Source organism: Telopea speciosissima, chromosome 5, assembly GCF_018873765.1.
Source record: "Telopea speciosissima isolate NSW1024214 ecotype Mountain lineage chromosome 5, Tspe_v1, whole genome shotgun sequence".
NCBI classification, from domain to species: Eukaryota; Viridiplantae; Streptophyta; class Magnoliopsida; order Proteales; family Proteaceae; genus Telopea; species Telopea speciosissima.
This window is the reverse complement of record NC_057920.1, coordinates 4,116,042-4,144,022: the sequence shown is the minus strand read 5'-3', so window position 1 is coordinate 4,144,022 and position 27,981 is coordinate 4,116,042. Positions and strand designations below refer to the sequence as shown.

The following is a 27,981-nucleotide window of genomic DNA, read 5'->3' as shown; positions in this document are numbered from 1 at the left end:
TCTTTATTAAAGAGTTATAATATAATACATGCATAAGTGTCATTGATCAGAACAAAATTCATAGAAAGTATAGTAAGTAAAAAATCAATGGCTTTAAGAGCAACCTTTTTGAACTTCACAACCACATCCCTCAAACAGTTCCATCCAGCAACCCGAAACCCCACAGATGCTCCCATTAGCCGGCTCAGAATCCAAGCCAACAGCCTTGCAGCAAATCTGAAACAAGAATGATATAGTTAGGAAACATCTCAACTAGAATTAAAAATGATTGTATATAATCCTCGAAAATTTGTACATTCACCAAAACAAAATCTCACAAGCAAGATGATGCATAATTGCATATTATGAGAATTGAAATCCAGAAGTCACGAGAACATTTCACCTCATCAAGAAACAAAAGCCCCAAACAATAATTTAGCATGATGCAGTCGGAGTCATATTAACAAGAACTGAAGATGATTGGAGACAATCCTAGAGAAATAATGCATCTTCTCAAACCAAAATTTCCAAAATACGATGCACAGTTCCATAAAATCCATTGAGCCATCTAAACTCAGCAGCCATTTCTCAAATATTTAAGATACAGGTTCCCAACAGAAATACAAGCGTGCAATGATAGTTATGCACATGACAATATGGAATGAGAAGTTATGCACATGATAGACAACAATTGATATTTTCCAAAGTCCCTGAATGTAAATGGGACAGCCTCATAAGCCAAGTTTTATATTAATTTGCATTGTAAATTTGTAATCAAGCAAGACATGGCCTAGGGATAGGGCTAGGGCTAGGGCCTCATGCCTGATTATTCCAGTTGAACTTTAAATATGACCTAGTCTTTTTTTTCTCTTTTCCTTCATTCCCCTAGGGGAATGTTTGCAGGTAAGTTGCATATGACTGACACGATCACGTAAAATGGATCCCTATTTTTGTTTTACTCATTCGTACATAAAGGTGATAAGCTAATACCGAGAAATCCTAAATTATCGAGGCAAAGGGAAACTAGTCAATGGGGCTCATGGTATCTAATGGATTAGTGTTTAGAAAACCCAAGAAAAACCAGAATCTCAGGATAGGAAGTCAGGAACAGAACCAGATTTAAGAGAAAATCAAACAGCTCAAGCTTTTAGGATAGCATGGTATCAGAATCAATCCCTGGGGAAAATGGGAAGTGCAACGAGGTTCCCCGACACATTCTCCCCTCAGTGCAATGCGAGTGCGGGTCACATGCAGGGCCATGTCTGTACAGGCCTGCACATATCACATATGGGGGTGTTGATATACATTGTTGTTGTCCCATACTTGACAGCTCGAGCTTTTAGGATAAGCGGTTGTAACAAGAGAACCCTGGTCGAGTGGTCCGTTTAACAATGAAAATAGTTCACCAAAGTTTCACTGCAATCCAATGGTTTGATGCTAAGATATAGAGGAATCTTACTGGAACTAGGATTCTTTTAAAGCAGTAAATTGATGAAGGGATTTAGGGTTCAAACCAGTATTCAAATAATGATCTAAACCATTGATTAGCAGAAATAATATCCAGAATCAACATAAGAATGATTTAGTTCAGATAATTCAGAATTGAATAAGGCTCTTTTTGGTGTCATTTTTACTTTTGTTTTTCTGGCACCAAAACGTTTTTGCAGGTGTTTGGTATCATTTATGGACCTATTTCTATTTATACTTAATCAAAATAATAGCAAAATCATAATAGAGAGTCAAGACATTATTATGTATTTTGCTCAAAACCCATTTTTGATCATTTTTTAGGACACTTTAATGAGCACATGCTCATGAGTCCCAAAAGTGAGGGGTAAAATAGTCATTTACTTTTATAATTAGAAACACAGCTTCCCACTGATGCAGATTTATCACCAAACTGGGCTTCTTTTATTAGGAATAAGTCTAGTGTTGGATTACATACATGTTGGGCCTTTGATCCCATGGGTTTCTAATGTGATAGGCCACTTTTATGAGCCTAAAATATGGGTAAATAAGTTGCATACGGGATTAGCTCTTATGCTTAGTTTTATTTCCATACTTAGTTTTTTATTTGGTGTTTTAAATTGAACCGGTTCAGCCAATGGTTCAATTTAAGTGATTTTATTAGTTTTTCTTTTAGTTGTTTAGTTGGGCTAGATTAGGACTCTATTTTGAGTCTATTTCAGTTTCCTAGTCAGTTTAAGTTAGCTAATAGGTTAATAATAGGGTTAGGCCTTTCTTTTTTAGTGTCTAAGTCTAGTTTTGAGTCTTCTATATAAGTTTGTAAGGGAGGCCAGAGCATTGAATACGAATTTTGATTAATAAAAACTAAGCTTTATGCTTGCTGCCTTTGTTGCTGCTATTCTCTCCTATGAGATCCAGTCTTGTGAGTCACATCAAGGATTGAAGGACTGGAATCCCCAATGACTCCTTGCATCTTATAGATTGGGAGGTCATCTCTTAGCTCTTCTTCAATCTGCTACTGTTGGAGATAAGTGTTATTCAAGTAAGTAGTTTATTTAATTCTGCAATTACTTTCTTCTTCTAATCCTCCAACCCTAGCCTTCACAATCTGCCCAGCATTCCCTTCATTAGACCACATCCAAACCCCCTTCCATCCATCAAACCCTAGCCTCCATTAAACCTGCAACTTCCCCCCATTCGATCCATAGCTTGAAATTCAAGCAACCACCTTCCAGCCATCAGATCTGTCCCAAACTTTCAGCAGACATCTCTCCCTCTCCCTCCTACACTCGATCCAACTTTGAACCCAATCTGGCCATCCCTCATCTCCCACAAAACCCAAAAACCCTAAAAACATTCTAAATTCTGTACATACCTATTTAACCATCAGAACACCTCTAAATTCTGATCGAACCATTCCCCCACTGCCAGCTACACTCGACCAGAAACCCAGCCTCAAAACCCCACTCTAAACCCTAGTTTATAGCCTAGAACCTAAAACCAAAACCCAAACCCTAACCCTAGATTTGCAGAATTTCTAAACCTATCCAAATCCTATTTTCTTTATACCATAATAATCCCCTAAACCTGCGTACTAAAACCATATACAATCCTTACCCAAATTCCTAAACCTAACCCTAGTTTTACCGTAAACAGCCCCAAATCTGCCTAATTAGCAAACAGTTCCAGAACTCTGGTCTTACCTGGCTCCTATTAGGCCTTGCCAATATAGGACTACATTAAACTGGTATAAGAGCTTTGGCAAGGGGGAAGCTCCAACCACCCCTCAAAAGACCCACCTCCCTTCGTTTTCAAAACCCGAGCTCGTCTACCCAATGGGAGCACAGCCATATTATTTGTTGATGAGAGGCGACGTAACAACATTATTTCATAATCCGTGGTAGATATGGTGTCCCAATCAGGAGAGATTTGCATCATGCCTACAAGTAAAGTCTTTGTTGAATTTGAGCGTTCCTCATACTCTGACGGTGCTTGGTGTCAGCCGGAACCATCTCCAAAGAGCTTTATTGCAATAGGTTGTGATTGGTTGGACGAGCGACAAGGTTGGATTAAACCTGAAAACAATTCGTGTGTCCTGCCTGATCGACACCGTCTATACCATTGTTTTACTCTAAAAGGGTTACAACCAAAGGTGACCACATCGACTGTACAGCCACAGGGACTGCCGAACATGTCAACTCAAACGCAAGTGGCATCGACTGTGTTTGAAGTTTCACCAATGGTGGATGCACCAACAGAAGATTCTACTAAGGCGGTTTGTGTTGAAGAGATTCAAGAACCTATAGCTAAACCAGTAGTTGAGATCATGGTTGAGAAGCTCGGCCATCAAATTGATGTAGAGGTCCAAAACACAATGGTAGAAGAAATTACTGAAGAGGTCTACACTAAAGAGAGCAAAGTAGACAAGGCTGAAACAACAGAAGATGAAGAGGTGGTTGAGAACACTCCACAAGAAATTATTGGCATTCAAGATGCTGTTTTTTAAGAGGTGGAATTTGTGTCTCAAGTATTAGATGCAAAGGTTGCTAACACTGAAGACTCTATGGACAGGACATTCACAATCACTACTGATTCAAAAAACGAACACATAGAGTTTGTTATGCCACCATGGTTCTTCAAAGAGAAAGCTCCACGCCTTGAAGATTTTATCCCCAATGTTCCTGCTTCACCGAAAATATGTTTGGGGATTGTCAAAGTGACTGATCACATGTTGATTCCCCCTCATCACTACAAAATTCGAGGATGAATTTTTTCAAGTTGGGGAGAGTTGATGCAGATTTATCACCAAGCTGGGCTTCTTTTATTAGGAATAAGTCTAAGGTTGGGTTACATATATGTTGGGCCTTTGATCCCATGGGTTTCTAATGTAATAGGCCACTTTTATGAGCCTAAAATATGGGTAAACAAGTTGCATACGGGATTAGCTCTCATACTTAGTTTTATTTCCATAATTAGCTCTTTATTTGGTGTTTTAAATTGAACCGGTTCAACCAATGGTTCAATTTAAGTGATTTTATTAGTTTTTCTTTTAGTTGTTTAGTTGGGCTGATTAGAACTCTATTTTGAGTCTATTTCAGTTTCCTAGTCAGTTTAAGTTAGCTAATAGGTTAAGGATAGGGTTAGGCCTTTCTTTTTTAGTGTCTAAGTCTAGTTTTGAGTCTTCTATATAAGTTTGTAAGGGAGGCCAGCATTGAATACGAATTTTGATTAATAAAAACTCAGCTTTATGCTTGCTGTCTTTGTTGCTGCTATTCTCTCCTATGAGATCCAGTCTTGTGAGTCATACCAAGACCCCCCCTTGTGAGTCATATCAAGGATTGAAGGACTGGAATCCCCAGTGACTCCTTTCATCTTGTAGATCGGGAGGTCCTCTCTTAGCTCTTCTTCAATCTGCTACTGTTGGAGATCAGTGTTACTCAAGTAATTAGTATATTTAATTCTGCAATTACTTTCTTCTTCTAATCCTCCAACCCTAGCCTTCACAATCTACCCAGCATTCCCTTCATTAGACAACATCCAAACCCCCCTCCATCCATCAAACCCTAGCCTCCATTAAACCTGCAACTTCCCCCCATTCGATCCGTAACTTGAAATTCAAGCAACCACCTTCCAACCATCAGATCTGTCCCAAACTTTCAGCAGACATCTCTCTCTCTCCCTCCTACACTCGATCCAACTGTGAACCCAATCTGACCATCCCTCATCTCCCACAAAACCCAAAAACCCTAAAAACATTCTAAATTCTGTCCATACCTATTTAACCATCAGAACACCTCTAAATTCTGATCGAACCATTCCCCCACTGCCAGCTACACTCGACCAGAAACCCAGCCTCAAAACCCCACTCTAAACCCTAGTTTACAGCCTAGAACCTAAAACCAAAACCCTAATCCTAACCCTAGATTTGCAGAATTTCTAAATCTATCCAAATCCTATTTTCTTTATACCATAATAATCCCCTAAACCTGCATACAAAAACCATATACAATCCTTACCCAAATTCTTAAACCTAACCCTAGTTTTACCCTAAACAGCCCCAAATATGCCTAATTAGCAAACAGTTCCAGAACTCTGGTCTTACCTGGCTCCTATTAGGCCTTGCCTATATAGGACTACATTACCCACCCCCTCCTAAATGCAGCTTCCTAGTTCCTATCCCCTCCTCTTCTTCTTCTCTTCCTCTTGCAATCCCAGCGGCCCCCACCACCACGTATCCCTCAACCTCGCCCTGCAATTGCTGATGAAGATTTACATTCTTCAAAGTGTTCTTGAGCATAGTTATCGCTTCAGTCACACTGCGGCTCAGCCTCCGCAATCTTTTCTGTACAACCGATGATTCTTTGCCTGGCTGTGTAGGGGAAGCTGCTGAGAAAACCTCTGATGTGTCTCGAGTTTTCATTAGAACCTGCCCTACTAAGTCTTTGTCAGTACTGGTCCGACTAGACCAGCATTCAAGAGCTGCAGCCATGGCACTACTCGGAAAACCAAGAACAGGGCTCACAGCAGTAGTAATGAGAAGAGTATATTAATTGGTTTTCTGCGCATCTCCTTTTTTCTTGCCTCAGAGCTTATAATTGAGAAAGATATATATGGTACAAAGGAAAGGTAAAAAGAGACAGAAGGTTGATGTGTTCATGTTTAAATGTCTGTGCCTCTTTCACCGTGAGAAAGAAGGTGAGAACTGTGCTCTTAGTTTATTATTTCTAGGTTTACTTTTTTTCTTTTTTTTTTTTTTGCAGGCTAAATCGACTGAGGGAGAGGACCATGACCATATCACCCAGTTGAGCGTCGGTCAAATGGTTGATGCTGAGCTCAATTCCGGCGATTCGACAGAATCACAACACCATATGACCTCGGTGATGACCATTTTGGAGCTACTCTTCCCTTCTTGAGAGGAGGTGAGCATAATAGAATCTCCGGTATCCGAAATCTCTGAGCCTAAGCTGTTGAGCATCCACTCATATCATCACTGATATTGTCTTTTTCTCTGTCTTCCATCTTTGATATTTCATCAGAGCTTGCGATGGCTGAGCTCGAACTGCTACAATCTAACTCCACTGATTGCCTCTTGTTTGATGTGTCTGTTCAGAAATAGATGTTTGTGCATATCGCATAACCACGGGAACATGGAAATCGAAGTCTTATTCTGATATATTAAATGCAACGCCTCTTCTAAAACTCAATAAATAATTAAAACCATCCACATAAATTGACTGAAAGTGATTGTACTGTTAGTGATCTCTGATGCCTTAGCAATAAGTGAAACAACCTTACATCCAAAACAGCAACTAATGTTTGTTAACTTAGTCCCCAGACCCAAACATCCTAAAACTTGTTTGGCATTTTCTCAGAACACTGTTTCCCATTGTTTCTTTTCCTATACTGATTATTTGTACGATTCTGTTTCATCCGAGGATTGGATTACTTTACATTTTTCTTATGGAAGACATACACCACTCGCTCATGTGTCTTTTTTCTGTATGTCACATTGTTTATGGTACGGTAGTACGTGAGATTTCTGAAAGTATAAATTTCTCATTGCTCAGGAACATCAGTCTATTTGATCCATTCCATTCAATCAACCAGTGAAGAATGCGAACTAAGTGTGATTTATGAAATCAATAGATATTGATCATTCTCTCCCCCCCCCCCTCCCTTTCTTTCTGGAAGGAAATGTATCATCTTAAGTGTAATAATGTTTTGCTACAATTGGAAAATAACATAAAATAAAACTCGACTAAAACACCTTCACTGTCATACATTCGTACTAAACAGAATGACAGGCCAAGACAAAATTTTAAACAAAACAAAAATTATATCGAATTGATCACTGTTCTCAACAAAATCCAGATAACAACCGAAAAATGCAGTAAATTTAATTCTACACTAATTGAATTGAAATTCACTTTCTTTTCGTTCTGTGGTAAAAGAATGTGATGAAATTCAATGACTTACATGAAGATGATCCATGCGATGACTGAAATGATCAACAAGCCGAACAGGAACCTGACAGGCGACAACGCCATTTCCACCTACGAATTTCTCCTCAAAGTCGAATAATCTTTCTTCTGGAATTGATTCGTCGCAATTCAAATAATTGAAAGGACAACTCTTCCACATTCCCTCATATCGAAAGGACCAGAAAACCTAACTTCCATTACCAGCTCCACAAAATCGAAGTTCCCTGATACAAAATTGCAAATGAATCCATCTTTCAGGCATCGAGATCGACGGGACAGTTATTTAAACGCAATGATTTCGATCCGCGATCTTCTCTTATATATGAACCTGCGGATCGGTGGTCCTCTGAAAATAGGGGGGACTGATTTGGGCGCACCCCCAGCAGTTTGATATATGGGGCGCACGAGGCCGGCTCGCTTGCACGTTGCACGTACGCTCCGTGCTCGATGCTTGTGCAATATAAGGCTATTTATGTCAACAACTTCTACCAAAAATATATTGAACAAGTGTCGAGCGTACGTGCAGGCGAGCCTTGCTCTGAGGCGCTCATCTTCCTTTTACCGGAACAAAGTTCGTCTTCCTTCTTAAACCACACAATGCTTGAAATGGCAAACCTACCCCTAACCCTAACCCGTAACAACTTCCAACTGTCCTACACGCTTACCAGTTTTTTCCCCTTTCAGTCAATCCAAAAATATTACACAAAGATATCCCATACTGCCGTTTGGGAAAGGCTCTCTTCTATGAGCAAGTCTTAATATAGAATTATAGATAGCCCCAAGAGGTCAGCTCAGTTGGCAAAAGCTCAGTTGGCAAAAGACCAATTCCTCAAATAAGAGGTCATGAGTTAAAACCACCTTGGGGCCTATCCCTAATTCCCCCCCCCCCCCAACTATTATACAAGCTCTTAATCCAAAAAAAATATAGAATTATAGATAACCTAATTACCAATGGTTTTATAGGAAATGATCTTGTTCCGTCAGAAATCCTGCTGGAGCGAGCTCTTCTTGCAAGACAGAAATTAGCAGAGAGTACCGGGCGTCGCCGGTGATCTCACTCCAATGCTTAAGTTAGATCTCTGAGCAATAGTCAATTCAATGAGTGTTTAGATGGATTAGACTTGTGTTACCTCCCTTATTTAAGGTGGTGGAGAGTTCGAGTTGTGCCTGAATTGGAAAACTGGAATCCCAGAGTGGAGTGAGACTGTTGGAGAGTGTAATTCGGAGATAATGTTTATCCGTTGCTTCCCACGCGCCTGATTAGGCGTGACGTGGGCAAAGTCTCGGACCCTGTTGGTCCATGATAGACTCATAGTGACTTACGTAAGCCGCAAGGGTTATCCACTTCTTTCTTGGTGTTATCCCATGAAATGACGAGTTACGCGCACCCCGCCTTGCGATCGATGAGCTCGTGGCCTGGACCTGGCTTCACGACCTCTATAGCTCATCCTTATCTAGCCCATTTCCATATCCCAACATGAGCCCCCACTCCACTGAACGTGGGCGTTCAGGGGGGTCAGGTTCATTTCGCTTTATGACAATTACTCTGGCACACGTGCCTCGACAATTAGGCGGCTGAGTGTGATTTGTCACTCCAGCTGTCTTTTGACACGTGGCTAAAACCCTAAATATGCCTTGATTCGAGGCGACGCTTGACGTTCCTTCTTGGTACAGATGCGTGTTCGTAGGCATTATGACCTATGGGCTAGGCCTACCGTTGGTCGATCTTCATTTCACTAAGCCCCCCATTACATTTCAGCCACGTGGCTTGAGCTTTAATTACCTTGAGCCTTCCCAAGCGTTGGCTTCCTTCGGCCATTCGATGGGTCGCGTCTCTTGGCCATTGGATTTGGAAGCGTTCCCTCTTCTTTATAAATTGGAACTTCACTTTTTTACAGCAATCTTTTACTGTCTTTCGTTCATTTTAGGGATTTTTACTCTCTGTGCTTCCTGTTGTCGCCGCTGCGTTTATTGCGGCGACCATCGTGTTCAAGGATTCTCGCGCTCTTCTGGTGGAGTTTCTCCTTCGCGAACATTCGTCACGTGCTCCGATCATATTGCATCCTTCGCTCTCGATCTCTACCACTCTTTATCAGTAAGTTACTCTTTAGTCATGTCTTCTCCTTCATCGAAGTCTAACAAGGATTCTGGCAATGCTGCCGAAATGAGTGGGGGTTCTGACCCCGAAGTGAGTTCCGAGGGGACCCAAGAGGAGCGATCTGCACTCTTTGGGTCAAAGAGGTTTACTGCCCGGCCCAACGCCTAACCCAGGGCTTCGCCGCTCAGTCCAGCAACGGGCCAGTGTCGACTGAGATTTTAGTAGAGCATACTGCCGATGGCGGCGGTGCCTCTGGTATTGATGAAGAGGACGAGGCCCTGGTGAGACCTACCAGTATAGCAGCCTTTGAAAGTACCATGATTGTGGATTCCCTGGCTGCTCTTCAAACTCAGTACAGCTTTCCCCCACGGGTGGAGACATAGGTTCCTACAAGAGCCGAGAGGGCGAACACCCCACGGCCGAACACTGTATGTGTGTAAGAGGTCGCCTTTTGGTGTGGCTTACGATTCCCCGTCCATCACTTTATTCTGGAAGTGTTAGACCGCTTTCAGATTTCTCTAGGCCGGTTAGTGGCAAATGCTTGGAAGCACCTCCCTGGCTTCTACTTGTATTTCGCCCAGCTTGGCCGTGAGGCCTCATGGGCGCTTTTTCTTTATTACTACCACCTGAAGCTGACCGGCGGCGAGTGGTTCTACCTGGCCCTGCGTAGTACAACGGGGTCAAACAGACCTAAGGCGTTTGTGTCTCATATGCATGACTCTGCGAAGAAGTGGAAAGATCACTTTTTCTTTGCATGTATTGAGGGCAATCCCTTTAGAGTGGAGTTGAGATCTGTACGACTACGATCAGTGAACCAGGTCCCCATGCTGAGCTCATATGATTACCAGTCTCTCGAGCTTGTGGTACAGGACACAGTCTTCGCCGTGCGTGGTCTGGCAAACGAGGGTCTGCTGATTGAACACGGACTGAGCTCAGCGCGGGGTGAGTCCCTACCCTAGAGAACTTGTTTTCTTAACAGCCACGAGTTGTTTTTTACCTGAATTTTTCTTTTTTCCAGTAGATTATGAACCGGATGTCAACGAGCTTCGTGGAGAGGCCGTATTGGCCAGACAAAAGGCCTTAGAGAAGCAATCTGGGCGTTCACCTCACCCTTCACTCCCTAGCATTTTTATAGGGGGTTCGGCGTCCTCCGATAGTGGTCAGAAGAGGCAGGAAGCCTCCTCCAAGGGGAAGGAGCAGGCAGAGAAGTTCAGTAAGGCTCTTCCGCCCAAGGTCCCTGAGAAGAGGATGCGCGAAGATGTGGCGAGCTCTTACCCTTCCTCGAAAAGAGTTACACGAAGTGTTGGATCCCCGGAGGAGACTGTCCAGGTCTCAAAAGCTTCAAGGACAGCTCCCTAGGATCTCACCAAGGGGAGATCTGGCAAGGGTGAGATGGGCGTTCGGCCTCCTCTCAAGGGGAAGAAGCGCCTCCAGTTTCAGTGGGAGGTCTATGAGGGATATTCCTCCCTCCATTCTCCTCGTGTTGCTGGGGAGTTGATGGATCATAGGCCTCCCGGGGACATCGATGATTTTCGTGCTCGGCCAGATGATGAACTCCTTAATTCGTTTGTGCTGGATTTCGCCAGGGTAAGCCTCGGGCCAAGATGATTCCTTCCTTAGTTTGCTCAGGGCACTTCTGATATCGTTCTACTCTATGTAGGTTACTCGGGGAGTGAGTGAGCTACAATGGTGTGTAGCGAGCCTGTCCACCTCTCATAAGGAGGAGAAAAAGATGAGAGTGGCTGCGGAGGAGTAGACGGTAGTCGCTGGGACCACCATCTCCACCTTGACTGAGGCGGCTAAGGGCCACGAGGATGCGGTCAAATCTTTTACTGGGCGCATTGAGGAGCTGGAGACACAGCTAAAGCTGGCAAAAAACTAGACCGCCATGGAGAGGTGAAAAACTGATTCCATTTTGGGGGATTTTGTTGCTTTTCAAAAGCGACAACCTCAAGTGATTGAAGATGCTGTTAGGGTAGCCCTGAGGGCCTTTAAGTCTTCGGATGAGTTGAAAGATCGCATGAAGGAGGTGAGTCGCAAGGGCTATAGGGCTGGAGTCGATGATATCGTGGAGCACGTTCTCGAGATGACCCTTAGCTACGACTTCTTTGGCTTCAACTATTATATTCCTCCTGTGCCGGCGACCCCGGACATGTCAGAGGCCATGGAGGATCAAGTGGTCATAGACGACCTCCCTGCTCCAATGTCTGCCACTGTCACGCTCTTCGCAGACGAACTTGTTCAGCATGTTCCTCCTCTAGCGGACACGACCTTGGCCCCTGTGGATCCTACTCTGGACCCTCCTCCAGCTGACTTATCTTCAACAAGTGCGGTTATTGCCTCCGATCCTCCAACCAAAAATTGAGAATCCCAATGTTTTCCCCTTTTCTCCTTTTTTTTTTTTTTTTTTTTTTCTTTTTGACATGTAAATATTCAGCTTGCCATCTATGAAACATATTTTCTCTAAGTGTTGGAGCAAGTACTTTTCTCTGTTTTCTTCGTATTTTTTACACGAGCTAGTTGTCCTCTTAGGTCATAGTCCCCTTATCACCTTATTGGGCCAGGTTTTCCTGCCTAACCCTTTGAAATTGATTTCCTTACGACGCTTCATCTTTTTTTATAACGTAAGCATTATTATGATGTTGAACCTTTTCCAAATATTCTCTGCGAATTTTCAAAGTAAGCCTTTATTGTCTTTCCTTTTCAGTTAACCTTTGATTTCTCTTGCCATTTATGAGAGCCGACTTTTGAACTGCTTTCTCGATAATGACGCTCTTTGAGTTTCTTGGAGAGACCTCAAGCCAATGGGGGTTGGACACGTGCCTTGTGTATCCGTGCCACTCTTAACTTCTTAGAGAGGCGTGAGGCCAGTAGAATATGGCCATGTGGTCCACGACGTGATTCAACATTTACGTGGCTCTGGACTTTGAACCGTCACTCTTCGGTGTCCGTATCTTTTCCAACATCTACGGGAAGCATGAGCCAATGGGACTAGACCACGTGGCTCAGGGCTTAATTCATCTCTCGAGCAATTTGGGCCTTCGAACCTTCGCCTTTCCTCTTTAAATAGGGACTGAGTCTTTCAACCTTTGCATCGTTCACAGAATTATGGTTTCTTTTGCTACTTTGCTGCTTCTCTTCCTACTTTGGGGTTTACGTTTCTTTGCCCATGTATGGCTTCGCCGTTTTTTCAGGTACAGAGGCTACAAATTCTGGGAGTTTGATCCCTTCGTTGGTGTTGTTTTCGGCTTCAATCTTCCATCGACATTGGCCCTCACAGCTTCAATCCTCGATCGACATACCTTGTCCCTCAGGTGATTGGTCGTGGGGCATCCCCTTTGTGTTTCCTTCCATACCAATCTCATTGGAGTGGTGGGGTTATATCAAAGGGGTGGAGAATCTTGAGGAGACCGCTCCCTGCCCTATTTCATTATTAACGTATTTGGCAGGTTGCGATGTGGAACTATCAGGTGCATCGGAGGACTTAAGGTCATAGTCCACTCCTGTTCTTCAAGGTCTTCACTCCTGGTGGAGGTAGAGAGGTGATGACTAAGCTTCTTGGGTCCCAGAGCATCTATATGGTGAGTCCCATTTGACCCGGCGGTCTACTTCTGATTCTCGGGGTCGCTCAGTGACAGAAGCTTTTGATGAGCTCAGTATCGATCTATCCGATGTTGTTGTTATGCTACTCCTGTCTCACACTTGGCGGCCCCTGGTGCTTGTGCTTCATCAGCCTTCTTTTGTTTGAGCTCCAAGATGGTCTCCCTTGGACTCACGTCGCTGATGGGCTTTAGTTTGCCACATTTTCTCCTTTTAAGGAGATGAATCTGTATCATAAAACGATCTCTGTAACTGTCCTTGTATATCTCAATCTTTCTATGTACCTGTACTGTACAGAAACATTAATAAAAGATTCTTTTATTTTTTACTTACTTTTTTCCTTTCTTTGCATGAGCTATCATTTAGCAAGCACTTTTCTGCTATCCTCGAGGTTAAGACTTCTGTATTGCTAGTTCTTTGGTGCTGGTATAATGACCTAGGCCTTGGTGCTATCCCTGCTAGCTAGACTTTCTTGCTGACCTAATAGATCAGCCTTTCGTGCTAACTCTTCGAACTAGACTTTCATGCAGACCAATGAGATCAGTCTTTCATGCTAACTCTGTGAGCTAGACTTTCGTGCTGACCAATGAGATCAGTCTTTCATGCTAACTCTATAAGCTAGACTTTTGTTATAAAATTTGCACGAAGCACGAACTGATATTTATTAATCAAAGTAATTGCTTACAACGACCACTTACCGGTAAAAAAATTTTAGGTTTTCTGAATTTCAGGGTCGTGGTAGCTTGTTGCCCCTTGGGGTCTTCAAGCGATAGGTCCCTGGCCTTATTTGCTTGGAGACCATATATGGTCCTTCCTAGTTCACGTCCAACTTGCCCTGCTATTGTGGTTTGGAGGCACTTACTTTTCGCAACACTAAGTCGCCAGCTCGGCATGTCCTTTCCTTAACCTTGGAATTATAGTAGCAGGTTGTTCTCTGCTTGTAAGCCACGTTCCTCATCAACGTGTCCTCTCTGACTTCATCTAGGAATTCCAGGTTGGCTCTCAGCCCGTCCTGGTATGTTCTTTTGTTGAAGTGTAGACTTCTCAATGATCCCACTACAACTTCAACCGGAGCCAGTGCTTCTGTCCCATAGGTAAGCCGGAACGGGCTTTCCCCCGTGGGTGTTCAAACGGTGGTTTGATATGACCATAATACGCTGAGGAGCTCATCTACCCACCTTCCTTTTGCTTCAGTTAGCCTTCTTTTTACTCCTGTGAGTAGGGTACGGTTGGTAATTTCTGCTTGACTATTTGCCTGGGGATATACAACTAAGGTCATTCGGTGTTCGATGCCGTATTGGACACAGAACGCTCCAAACTATGGGTTGTCAAACTGCTTCCCATTGTCTGTCACCAGTATCTTTGGTAGGCCAAATCTATAGATAATTCTATCTCTAAAGAATTTTCCATCTGTTGCCGCGTAATCTTTGCTAACGGCTCTGCCTCTACCCATTTGGTGAAGTAATCTACGGCAACCATGAGATATTTTCTTCCCCCTGAGGCCGGGGTGAAGTTGCCCAGTATATCCATCCCCCACATGCCGAAGGGGATTAGACTAAGTATGGAAGCTAGTTTTGTAGCGGGTTGTCGTGGTATGTCCATGAACTTTTGGCAAGGCTCGCATCTTCTTACGTACTGAATCGCTTCCTTTTGCATGTTGGGCCATTAGAGCCATGTTCTCAGTATTTTGTAAGCCAAATGCCTTCCCCCCATGTGACTTCCACATATGCCTTGGTGCACTTCTGCTAGGGCGTTCAGAGCTTGTGTGGGAGTCAGACATTTCAGCAATGGACCAGAAACTGACCTTTTGTATAGCTTGTTCTCTATCAGCGTGTACCGTGCTGCTAGACCTTGAACCTTACGGGCTTCGACCTTATCTTTGGGTAAGACATCATCTAGTAAGTATGCGATAATTGGGTCCATCCAGTTAGGCCCGATCTCGGCCTGCGCGACCTCTCGAACTAAGTGGGAGGGTGCATCGAGCTACTCAATATATATTGAGCCATCGAGCTGGGCCAACTCTTCTTTGGATAGTCGTGAGAGCGCATCCGCTTTCTCGTTCTAGCTGCGTGGCACCCTACTTACCTCGAACATTTCGAACGAACTTACTAACTTCTTGGCTTCTTTCAAATATGCTACCATTCGATCGTCCTTGGCTTCATAGTCCCCGTCGACCTGATTCACGATCAATATGGTTGTGAGTAAGCCCGTACGGCTAGCCTTTTGACCCATATGGCCCTGGCAGTCCTCAGTCCTGCGATCAATGCTTCGTACTCGGCCTCGTTGTTTGAGGCAGGGTCATTCAGCAGTAACGCGAACTGTATCTTGAAGCCTTCAGGACTTGTTAAGATGAAGCCAACTCCCCTGACCTCTGCTTTACTTGACCCATCTACTAACATGGTCCAGGATGACTTCGGGCTGGGCTCTGCCTTTGTCGTGCCCTCCCGCTCTTGCTCGTTCTCGTTCTACATACATTCAACCACGAAGTTCGCCAAGGCTTGCCCCTTGATAGCCGTTCTAGGCTTATACTCGATCTGATATTCGCTCAGCTCTACTACCCAGGTTGTTAATCTCCCAGATATGTCAGGCTTATGGAGTGCCTTTTTCAAGGGTTGGTCAGTCATGACCGCTATTGGATAAGCTTGGAAGTACGGCCTTAGCTTCTGGGTTGCTTTCACCAGTGCGAATGCAAGCTTCTTGATCTTGGAGTAGCGAGTTTCTGTGTCTAGCAGGACGTGACTGACATAGTATACCGGCTTTTGAATTCCATCCTCTTCTCTCACCAGGGTGGCACTTACCGCTACTGGTGATGTTGCCAGGTACAAGAGCAGCTCTTTTTTTGGTACTGGACGCGTCAGGAGCGGTGGGTTGGTGAGGTAAGCTTTGAGGTCTTCGAAAGCTTTTTGACATTCTTCAGTCCACTCGAAACCCTTCACATCCTTCAGATTCTTCAAGGTTTTGAAGAAAGGCAGGCATTTGTCTCCCAAACATGACACGAAGCATGCTAGTGTCACGATCCTTCCATTCAACCTTTGTACCTCGTGAACCGTTCTGGGCGGGCTCATCTCCTGTATTGCCTTGATCTTTGCTGGGTTGGCTTCGATTCCTCTTTGGGACACCATGTAACCTATGAATTTACCCAAGTTGACCCTGAAGGCGCATTTGGCCGGATTTAGCTTCATCTGGTGAGCACGTAATACTTAGAATGCCTCGTCCAGATCGGCTAGGTGATCCTGGGCTTTGATGCTCTTTACTAGCATATCGTCCATGCATACCTCCATGTTTCTGCTTATCTGGGCTTTGAAGATCTTGTTCACCATTCTTTGGTAGCTTGCTCCTGCGTTCTTCAACCCAAATGGCATCACCAGGTAGCAGAAGTTTTCCTGGTCTGATCGAAAAGCAGTGTACCCTTCATCCCCCTCTTTCATCAGGATCTGGTTATACCCGGAGTAAGCATCCATGAAGCTTAACCTTTCATGTCCTGCTGTCGCATCTATCAAGAGGTCGATTCTTGGTAATGGGTATTCATCTTTAGGGCATGCCTTATTGAGGTTGGTGTAGTCCACACAGATCCTCCATTTTCCATTAGGCTTAGGGACCATCACCATGTTTACCAACCAAGTGGGGAATTGTTCTTCCCTAATGAAACTGGATGCCTTCAACTTTTTAATTTCTTCTTTCATTACGGTCTGTCGCTCCGGTGTGAACGTTCTTCTTTTTTGTTGTACTGGCTTTCTGTTGGGGTCCACCTGCAGGGCATGCTTGGCAATGTGATGGGGTATGCCTGGCATGTCAGCTGCTAACCAAGCAAACACGTCCTTGTTCTTCTGTAGGAACGCGGTGAGCTCCTTCGCCTCTTCTTTACTTAGTGAGGACCCAATTTTTACAGTCCTTGTAGGGTTATGTTCATCCAATGGGACCTCTACCAGCTCCTCCACTCGTTCACCTCGCTGATAGCGCTTATCTTCTTTGCAGTTATCCGTGACCTCCACCTGATAGGTTGTTCCTCTGTAGTTGTCCTTAATGCCTTTTAAGAATGCAGTGTGGCACTCCCGGCCCTTCTTCTGCTCCATTTGGCATTTCCCTATACTGTTAGGAGTGAAAAACTTGACCTTCAAGTGTTTTGTGGAGACTACTGCTCCTAGTTCGTTCAAACTGGGTCTGCCCAGTATGGCATTGTAGGTGGTTGCCACTCGAACAACCATGAAATTGACTTTTATGGTTTTCTGGCACGGTGCAGTTCCCACAGTCATTCAGAGCTCTACTGACCCCTTGATCTGGGCTGGTACGCCTGAGAATCCGTATAAGGGTGATGACTCAGGCTTCAACGTGCCCGGCTTGAACCCAAACTATAGGTACGCGTCGTAGGATAGCATATCTACAGATGCCCCCGTGTCCACCAGTATCCTGTGAACCGATCTATTGGCTATAACTGCCTGAACCACGACAGCATCGTTGTGTGGCCAGCTCATCCCCTCCATGTCTTTGTCTGAGAAGGTAATCATGGGCTTAGTGCGTGCTTTCTTTTTGGGGACTTCAACCATGGCCAAGAACGTCGCTTTCGCCTTGGCTCTGCTGGCTGACTCCTGTCCTGGCCCTCCTAGGATGGTGAGAATGGCAGGTGCAGTGGACGTATTGGTCTCGTCCCAGTTTCTGCGTACCTCTCATTGATCGTCTTATTGATTACCTTGACGATCTCGATCGTCTCCTCTGCGAGTTCTGTCATCCCTTCCCCGGTCGTTTCTTATGGCGTCATGACCTCGGGGATTGTCCTTTGTGTCTTCCTTCACATACCGCTTCAGGTGACCCTTCTGGATCACATCTTCTATTTCTCTCTTCAATTGTCTATAGTCCTCGGTGTCGTGCCCGACATCCCTGTAAAACTTGCAGTATTTGTTCTTATTTCTATCCTCAGGATTTGAGAGCATTGGTCTAGGCCACTGCAGTAGGCCCTGGTCACAGACCTTTATGAGGAACTTGGTCCTGGTGCCATTGAGTGGGGTGTAGTCAGGGCTTTGGTCCTTGTCTGACCTCGCTCTCTTGGTGTCCTTCCTCTTCTCATCCTTCTCGCTTGCCCTCTTTTTCTCAGAGACTTAGCCATCCACTGCCTTTCTTTCCTTCATGATATCGAACATGTTGGCATATTGGTAGCAGCGATCTAGTAGCTGTGGCATGGTCATCATCGGGTCTAGCGCAAGCGACTTCACTAGGTCATGGTTGGTGACTCCATTGTGCAAGGCGTTGAAGGCCATTGCATCGTCCAGGTCCTTGATCTCTAAGCTCTTCACATTGAAGCAGGCGATATAATCTCTGATGGACTCCTCAGATCACTGCTTGATGGCCAGCAAGTTGGCTGTGATTTTTTTCTGCTTCACACTGCTCTGGAAGCGGCTGACAAAGGCCTTGGCCAACTCTGTGAAGCTTCGGATTGAGTTGGGCTTCAATTTTGCGAACCACAACGATGCGGGTCCAATGAGAGAGGTGGGGAAAGAACGACACGACACTACGTCGAACCCACCGTAGACCGTCATCATGACGTTGAAGTAACTGATGTGATCATTAGGATCGCCCTTGCCATCATAAGCCATAAACGTGGGGGGTTTAAAGCCTTTAGGTAGCTCAGCCCTCATGAGTCCAACCGTGAAAGGATGTTGGCCCGATCTAAAACTTTCTTCTGGGGCTGTCCCCCTCTCTAGGGCCGCGATCTTCGTGTTCATCTCTCTGAGCTTACGGTCAAGCTCGCTTTCTACGACCTAGTTATTGACGACGTCAGTGCCTGCACGATGTGCATTCAACTCATCCCTGAGGTCTCGACAGGGTAACTTTGGTTGGTCTACCCGATCAGTGTGTATGTCTAAGGCCTTGGAATGAGTTCTTTTGGACCGGCTGTGAGTTCTCTGTCCGATGGAGATTGACTGTTCTCCCATGCGCGAGGGCCTGCTCTTGGTAGGCAGGTTCCCCGTACACACTACTCCCAGAGGAGGTGGTTCTCGCCTGGATGGGTGCGATGACCCTGCTCTACTCCCTAATGCTCGCATGTCATCTCTTGCTGGCCTCGGGTTCTCCTGGGCAGTCCTTGGGAGAACTGGAGGCAGTACCGACACTGGAGGTGGCATCGGTATTGAGGGCAGGCCTACGGCCACAGCAGCCACCACAGTAGCTGCCCTCAACGCCTGCATCTCACGAACTACGTCCCTTAGGACTCCATTCTGATTGAGGACTTGCTGTTATAGATCCTGGATTTGGCCGATGTTGGCAGGTGCACTAGGATTTGTCTCTGGGACAAATCCCTGAGGCAGCAGTGGCGGGGGTGGTAACGCCTGGATGCCACAGCTAGACTGGCCTTAATCCTGTACAGTGTTTTTGCCAGTCTCCGTTGCTACCAACAGTTGGGTTCCCACTGCCTGACCCTCCACTGGTAGCGGTGGATCGACGGGTGTGGTTGCCGTCCACCGTTGTTGTGTTTTCTTCCCTGCATTCCCACCACCGCGAGGCCTGAGTATTGGATGGAACAACATTTGGTTCTCCGGCCATGATCTCAAGTTCAGTTGGATAGAGAGTCTAAGGCTTTGAGAATTATATCGTTCCCACAGACGGCGCCAAACTGTTGCGTCAGAAATCCTATTGGAGTGAGCTCTTCCTGTAAGACAGAAATTAGCAGAGAGTATCGGGCGTCACTGGTGATCTCACTCCAATGCTTAAGTTAGATCTCTGAGCAATAGTCAATTCAATGAGTGTTTAGATGGATTAGACGTGTGTTACCTCCCTTATTTAAAGTGGTGGAGAGTTCGAGTTGTGCCTGAATTGGAAAGCTGGAATCCCGGAGTGGAGTGAGACCGTTAGAGAGTGTAATTCGAAGATAATGTTTATCCGTTGCTTCCCACGTGCCTAATTAGGAGTGACGTGGGCGAAAGTCTCGGACCCTGTTGGTCCATGATAGACTCATAGTGACTTACGTAAGCCGCAAGGGTTATCCCCTTCTTTCTTGGTGTTATCCCATGAAATGACGAGTTACGCGCCCCCGACGCAAGGCGGGGTGCGCGTGCTTACGATTGATGAGCTCGTGGCCTGGACCTGGCTTCACGACCTCTATAGCTCGTCCTTATCGAGCCCGCTTCCATATCCCAACAGATCTAAATAGATTTAATGAATAAAGTTTCCCTTCACAAATCCTCGTCGGATGATTAGTATGTTCTCCAAAATACCTTCTTGTTAACTTTCCCTCTTATACACATTTGAAGCCCCCAGAACCATGGCTTCAGGAAAACTCCATATTATACTCCCATTTAATGTTATATACACACAGGTGCGTCCATTGTGTCTATTAGTACTTCCACCACTATTGAATCTCTCAGAGATTTTCAATGCTCTGTTTTGCCACTTATTAAATCCGTTTACCCATTGAGAAGATTCCTTCATTATCATCTTTGTAGAAAAATCAAGTCTAGTTTTGTTGACTTTGAATATCTAATTAATTCAATTCCAGATCAGCTCTGATGGTCGCTTGGCACTTGGAGGGACTCCAGGGTTTTAAACTCATAATTTGGTCAGCTAGATTAGTGGATCCTAATTCTGACCATTCTAGTGCGGGTGATTTGTACTGCATTTCTGGGGTTAGGGTAGGATCTACCCAATTTGCATCAGAATCATCTAGGACAGATCTAGATCTCGATTCCACTCTTAAAACCCTAAGAGGCTCTCGGAGGATGACGTGTTGAGCTTTGTTCCCATCTCTTCTAGTTACGCGATGAAAGTGAATTATATGATGATTATTATCCAATATCATTTTCGACGTGTTGGACAATTGGACAGTGTGCAAACTCGAAGGAAACATACAGGAAATAACGTAATTCAGTAAAATACATGTGAAATTACATATTAATGAAAAATTTCCAAATATTTGCTATGAGGCAAATCAAATGGGGTCCAAATTTATAGACAAATATATCTCAACATCCCCCTATGCACATGTCGAGTATTAGCCCAAACAGATTTTTTTGAGCGGATATATGAAACTAGAAAATATATATATATATATATATATTATAGGGACTATGGGGTGCAAGGACTGCTGAACAGAGTATAAGGATGCAAGTGTTGGATGTCTGTGTAAATCAAACTCTATTTAAGCATATTAATTTTGTTGAAATTTAATGTGACAGGAGTTGGGTAACGCCCGAATATTTGGAGGATCGGATGGTTCTCCTCTCAAACGCGAGCTTTACTAAACAAGAATGAATGGAGATGAAACGGATTGCCTTTTGAACTGCAAGTGTAGTTCCTCCACGCGATCTTAACTCTTCCACACTCGAGCAATGCAAGAAACACGTTTGTCAAGAATGTGCACAAACACTCTCTCACTTAGGGTTTGAAGAAAGCTTATTTTTCTTCACACACACACAGAAAAGGGGGGGGGGAGGAGGGAGGCGAGCAGCCAAAATCATTGGACTGTTCTTTTGGGCTATCTTGTCTAGGTATGTTTAGAATTCTTAATCCCTTACAATTTCTATGTGGTGTTTCCCTCCAATGACAATGCATGTGTCTTTGTTTGCTACAAAAGTGGAAAGATGTAGAATCACATTGGGTATTTCACTTAATCTATAGACCTCATAATAATAATTAATATCATTAATAATACTATGTTAATATTACTAGATGATATTTGTACCATTATCTCCCCAAAGAAATAGAAATTCGCAATTTAATATAATTAGTTGCATATCAGTCCCTTCACTAGAACATTATCATGTTATGGACTATATGCCATTTACTATGATTACTGCCAAAACCCAATTTATCGAACATGTCCATGTAGATATTCTATGCCAATAACTGGAAGAAAGTTATTTAATGAAATAATATTATTAATTAATAACATTAGTTTAAAAAACAATTTGTAAATACTTTACAAAAAAAAGGTTGTTGGATCGAAATTTATGTTCAATCACACATAAACATTCTCTCTCCTCAATATTCCCAAAATGGCTTTAGATTCCATGTTGAGTGACTCTTCATTCACAATCAAAGACCATAAATCCAGTATAATGATATATAGTCAGATAAAGACATCAATCATTGGTGTGCCAAAACCCATGATGAGTAACCGTAATGACAAGGACCTCTCAAGTCAAGGGACCAATCAAATTCTATAAATGAAAATCTTGTTATTTGTTAATTGAAGGTAACACATGCAAGATTCTGGTGTGATCATGTACAATGTATACGCCGTATGTGTACTCTCTCTATTTTTGCCTCGGAATTAACATTCCTAAGAACACATTATACTCATGATGTAATGTCCATATGAACAAGATGTCAATTCATGTCCCTAGTTAAATACATTTTAGGTGAAAACCTAAAGACTACCATAACCCTTCAATGATTATGTAAGTTAAATGTAGTTGATATTAGGGAGAAAGAACGCTAACTGAGCGCATGCAATGTGTTGCCCCTATGCCTAGACACAAGGGCGAGAGAAATGACCATTACACCCCCATGGAAAGGCCGAATTTCCCAGGAGCACGCTAGTCATTTTGCGAGTCCCTGTATCTGAGCATAAGAGTATTGCACCGCACACATCCAATTAGCATCCTCTTTCCCTTAATATTTAATATAAACTAAGGGTTTGATGGACACATATCCAAAATAATTTTTATTATCATTTTATGGGTGATGTGTTGTCCTAAGGTTAAACCTTAAAGTGTCCACAACTATAGGCATTAATGGGCATACTCTTTATAAGGTGGTGATGTTGTATATTTATCTGAAAATGATTCAAGAATATCACATGAACATTTATTTTGTATATGTATTGGACATAATCTAACTGAGAGTATTGTCTGGATCACAGTCAGTTGCTTATGCAACAAGACTCCTTGATAATTATTTTTGTCCCCATACCTGAGAGGTCTCTACTGTTGTATTTATACTTTGTATGCCTTGGTATGCCAATGTTTGATGCCTACACCGACTATATATTTGTAGGCCAAATTCACAATATGTATCTGGGAGTGGAGAAGATTCTCATAATGGAATCCATTTTCCGATTAGGGGGAATATGGTGATATAATTTACTCACAAAGATTGGATGAACTTTCAAGCTCGGTTTCTATTTTGTAAAATATTAGCAAACATATTTAAGTATTCTTATTATTATATAATTATTTAAAAAAATATTTGTATGTCAAATCAATGGCCGAGATTCTCTGTATTGGTTGTTTCAATGGATTAAGGTTTTCAACAGTGACATTTTCCATATCTGAAAGTCCGTTATGCGATGTTGTTGAAGTGAATAGGCTTAAATGTAACATTTTATGTCACCCAGTTGTTTACATGTTACTTCTAACTATTGTTGCATTTAGTATTACCAATTGTATTTACTGGGTAAATAATACTAGATATTATAGATGAGTTAAATTCACCTTATGGATCCTCAGTGGGAACACCCTATAAGAGTACAACGTGGTATTCTATGTGTACATAGTTAGGGAGGAGATAACTACAATACACAATTGTTCCCAAAAAAAAACTACACTACACAACACATAAACCAAGATTATTGGGGTTTTTAGAATCCCTAAAATTGTGGTAGTTTTTCTTCCTCTTCTTCAGTTATTCTCTCTCCTCTCCCTTCAGGTTTTGAGAGCTAAGGCTTGTAAAAAACCCTAATTCTATAAAGAATATATCCACTGCATTGATCTATGTTGTCTGTGCAATGTAGCCAATTCGAGTGTTGTAATCATTTGGAAAACATACACTTGTGGGTTTTGAGGTAACTATACACCACTCTTGCATCTATTTATTCAAACTTGCATTTCATGTTCCACGGTGTAGGATGCACGTTTTTTTGTCAAGCATTCCCCAACGCCAAGAAACTTAAAACATTAATTATCTTTGAGATGTACAACACATCAATGGTCAATTGGCCAAAACTAATTGTCCACACTACTCAATATGTGGCCAAAACCAATTGCTTGTTGGAAGTGCGTCAATCAAACCTGATTTTGATTTAATATTTAAATTTATTATGTGTGATTACTAACAGTCTATGACATATCATGGATTTTGGCGCACCAATGGTTGATGTCCCCCTAACCATATATCAATATACTAAATTCATGTTGTTTAATCGTGAATAAAGGAGTCGCTCAACACGGGATTTGCTGTCCTACTAGAAAATATCAAGGAGAGAGAATGATTGTTTATAATTGGATAGAAATCTAGATCTGGTAACAGGTTTTGTAAAGAGTTTACAAAATTTTTTTTTTGTTGAAAATCAATGATAATTATGAATAATATATTTTTATTAAATATTTTTGGAAAATGATTTCATCCCATCACTATCACAGTTTCTTTGTACTAGCATGTTCGATGGACTGGGGTTTGATAATAATAAAAGTATATGTCCTATAAATATAGTGTGATATTATTTAGTAGATGGACTAATATATAATTAATTGGATTAAATTGCAAGTATATACTACTTTAGAGAGTTAATGATATAACTAATCTAGTAATATCTTAATAATGCCATTAATCAGATTAATTAATAGGGAATGGGTTCCCTCCAACGTTAAAGTATTGATTATGGCAAATGGAAGGACCACATTACGAATAGTAGAGTAGGGTTGAGTTTAGAGGAGAGAGTGTTGTGTGCCGGATCTTTATCACCTCCAGTTTGCTGACCGGCCCAGTTCCCCAGTTCCTCTAACAAAGGGGGGCTGAAATGACCTCTCTACCCATGCCCAAACACCCTACCCGGGTGGGGTCCACCATCCCCCTATTAGAGGAACTGGGGAACTGGCCGGTCAGCAAACTGGAGGTGATAATTTTCCGTTGTGTGCCCCTCCTTTATGTCTTTTAGTATGCCAAGGAATCCGCGCATAGACAGTGTGTGGATCTTTTTCCCTAATTAATATTATAAGACAAGGTATGTGATTGTTGCTTGGTTGTGTAGCCTCTACACTAATAAGAGGGCTAATGAGAGTGCATGCAAGGGCATTAACATAGATGGGATTTTTTATTTTGAACAATGATTTCATGCATTCCTACGTAAGAGCATAGGAGCCACGCAACCAAGCGGTGTTCTTTTTTCCATTTAAGATATTTGAATTTGGTAAGATACCCAATGAAATACAACCTCATCACTCTTTACTCGTCGTCATAAGTATTAACTTATTATTAAGTTAATATTGAGATATAGAATCCTAATGACACATAAATAAGATGGCCCACTCTATATGCAACCTAAATTGATAAAGGGAGGAGGAGAGAGAAACCCACCATTTGGTCTCTCCCTCCTTTCCTCTCTTTGGTGTGGTTTGAGATTTGAGTTTTGTGAAAACCCTAACAGACATAGTGTCATGTGTGTGATTCCGAGGAACACAAAAGTCGTGGAGGAACTACACTTGAAGGTCATAGGTAACCCATTTCCTCCCCCCCATTAAATTTGTTAAAGTAAATTTCATATGCCAAAAGTGATCAATCCAATTCTCTGTTGCCTGTTTTCCACCAACATTGGTCTTATACTCTTATAGCTTAACCAACCACCACAACAAAATCACCTTCCTCTTTTTTCTTCAATGAGATCCACCACAAATTTGACCATTCTCAAAGTGAAAGCTGCTCATGATCTCGGACTCACTATGAACTGGCTATGTTCATCATAGATTTGTATCTCTTTCTCAATTTACAAAATCCTAGCCATTACATCACCTATATACTCAGAATCACTTGAACTCTTACCTTTCCATCTCTGTCTTCTTCCCCTCGTAGTGGAAACACACATGCTCTTATCAGAAAAAGGGAATTCCTTAATTTGTACACAATTGTATCACTGTATATTCATCATCTCAAGTGCGGTGCAATGTCCAGTGCACCTTTAAAGTGCATCTGACGGTAGCCACTACACTTGGGAAGATAAAATCCAATGCACAAGTGAAGTGCACCGTCTGATGCACTTTAAATGTGCATTGAATAGTGCACCACACTTGAAAAGATAAAAGTTCGTATCCATAAGCCTTAAGCCGTGAATGGACTACCTGGACTACCTCAATCACAATGCTTTCACATGGAGCACCAATTGAATTGATCAAGAGGTTTTAAAACTGAACTGAATGGATGAAAGGAAAAAGGTTGGTCTTTTGTTTAAAAAAAATATATACATGTTTTCAATTTGAATCGGTTTCAATGTTGAACCGATCGATTTAAACCAAAATTGAACCGAATTAACTGTTTCCGAACCAAACCAAATGGACACCCTACAGATATAACATGGTCAACAGGACAAAATCCTAAACCTAACTACTCATTTCCACTCTAAAGCGCAAAGGCTCTGCCGCTGTCCCCTGTGCTTATCTCTCTTCCCTCAACTTTCCCAGAAACTGTTTGTGCTGTTTTTCTGTTCCGAACACCCTAAAAACCGTTTAAGTAAACCTGTTTCGTTTTAATGTTTTTTTGAAACATAAATAGAAATTTATGTGTCTTAGAACACATTTGACAGAACAAGTCCAACTTGTTTTTACGCTTCTTAGAACAAGTTGGACAAAACTGTGCCAAATATTTTCACAACATTGGCCTTATGTGACCTAAGTACCTAACCCACTCTATCTCCCATGGCTTTGGATCGCCTTCCCTAGAGAAGCTCCATGTAAGCCGTCTCCAAAGCCATTTGAAAGCTCCAAGGATATTGTGAGCTTTCAAGAAAAAGGGTTTGAAGCAAACCTATTCACTCGACCACGCTCCACCTCTTCGCTTGACCACCGTCTTCTCTCATCCATCGTTTCCTCTCTTCCACGACCACCGTCTTCTCCAGAGGGAAACGTCTTTTCTCGCCTGAGAATCTCTCGTGGCAGGAGTGATTGGACTCTGCAGCCTAAGATTTGTGAAGCTCCATCTCGCCTGAACCTGGTAGTTTGTGCTTTCCAGATTTCGTTTGCAGGTATTTTTCTTTTCTTCTTATATTACTTCGGGGATTAGATAGTTTGGGCTTGGATTTAGGGTTAAGCTTCCAACGAAATCAACCGAAGCCTTGGTTTCTCTCTCCCATTGAGGGGTAAATGAGACTGACTCCATACACGTTACTGCTCACATCAACGAATCCCTAGCTATCTATCTACAACGCCACAACCCTGTTTCTCCATTGGTTTTCATAGTCTCGATTTTCCTTAACAGTGACTGCAAATTTGTTCATAGATTCAGGAATGGTTCTCAGTGGATTCTGAGTGGGGCCTGCTGTGGATTCAATAGTTGCTAGTGACTGTTGGTGGATTTCAGGCCTTCAGTTTAGGAGGACTCCTGAATTGGTTCTTCTATTTTTTTTACTTCCAAATTTCAGGTCAGACTTCTAAGTCCATATACCCTGCAATTTACTTTTCTGCTAAATTTCTCAGTTTCTACTTTAGGCTTAATCGAGGTTGAAGTTGCTGAATTGAATCTAACTAAATCCCTGGTGTTGTCTACAATCGACTGGTCCTTTTACTTAGAATTTTGTTTGGTTTTAAAACCCTAAATTCTATCAATTTTCAAGTTCCCTTGTCCATACTACTTCAATCCTGATGTCTTGCAACCTGGTTATTCTAGTAGTGATTCTGAACATTGTTTACTGCTTAATTAATAATCCAGATCACTATTTGAATTCTGTTTGAATCATAAAATCCCCTGCATCGATTTTACTGTCTTGGTTTTAGTTTCTAAGTTACATTAGGGTTCTTCAAAACGTTGGATATTGATCATAAGACCAGATTCTGTTGGAGGTAATCAATCCTTGTTGTATCTTTACAATTACACCTTTTAGTAGGCTATTCATGAAATTATATGGATCTTGCATATAATTTCAAACACCATTACTGTTCCAAT

At 42.7% G+C, this 27,981-nt stretch overlaps 2 protein-coding genes across 2 annotated transcripts in view; both read right to left on the bottom strand.

The window, feature by feature from the left end:
- Positions 1-7,759, bottom strand: part of LOC122661159 (protein SABRE) — a 128,014-nt gene extending 120,255 nt beyond the window's left edge. The window contains exons 1-2 of the mRNA XM_043856489.1: positions 7,423-7,759; positions 105-216 (exon numbers count right to left, since the gene is read on the bottom strand). Coding sequence (XP_043712424.1) covers positions 105-216; positions 7,423-7,493 — 183 coding nt within the window. The 5' untranslated portion in view covers positions 7,494-7,759. The remainder of the gene's footprint in view (positions 1-104; positions 217-7,422) is intronic.
- A 9,715-nt stretch (positions 7,760-17,474) lies between these two features.
- Positions 17,475-18,053, bottom strand: LOC122661756. The gene is made up of 2 exons (XM_043857260.1): positions 17,813-18,053; positions 17,475-17,725 (listed from the first exon to the last, which is right to left on the bottom strand). Exons 1-2 carry the CDS (start codon positions 18,051-18,053, stop codon positions 17,475-17,477), a joined length of 492 nt encoding a protein of 163 aa, XP_043713195.1.
- Positions 18,054-27,981: the final 9,928 nt, after the last annotated feature.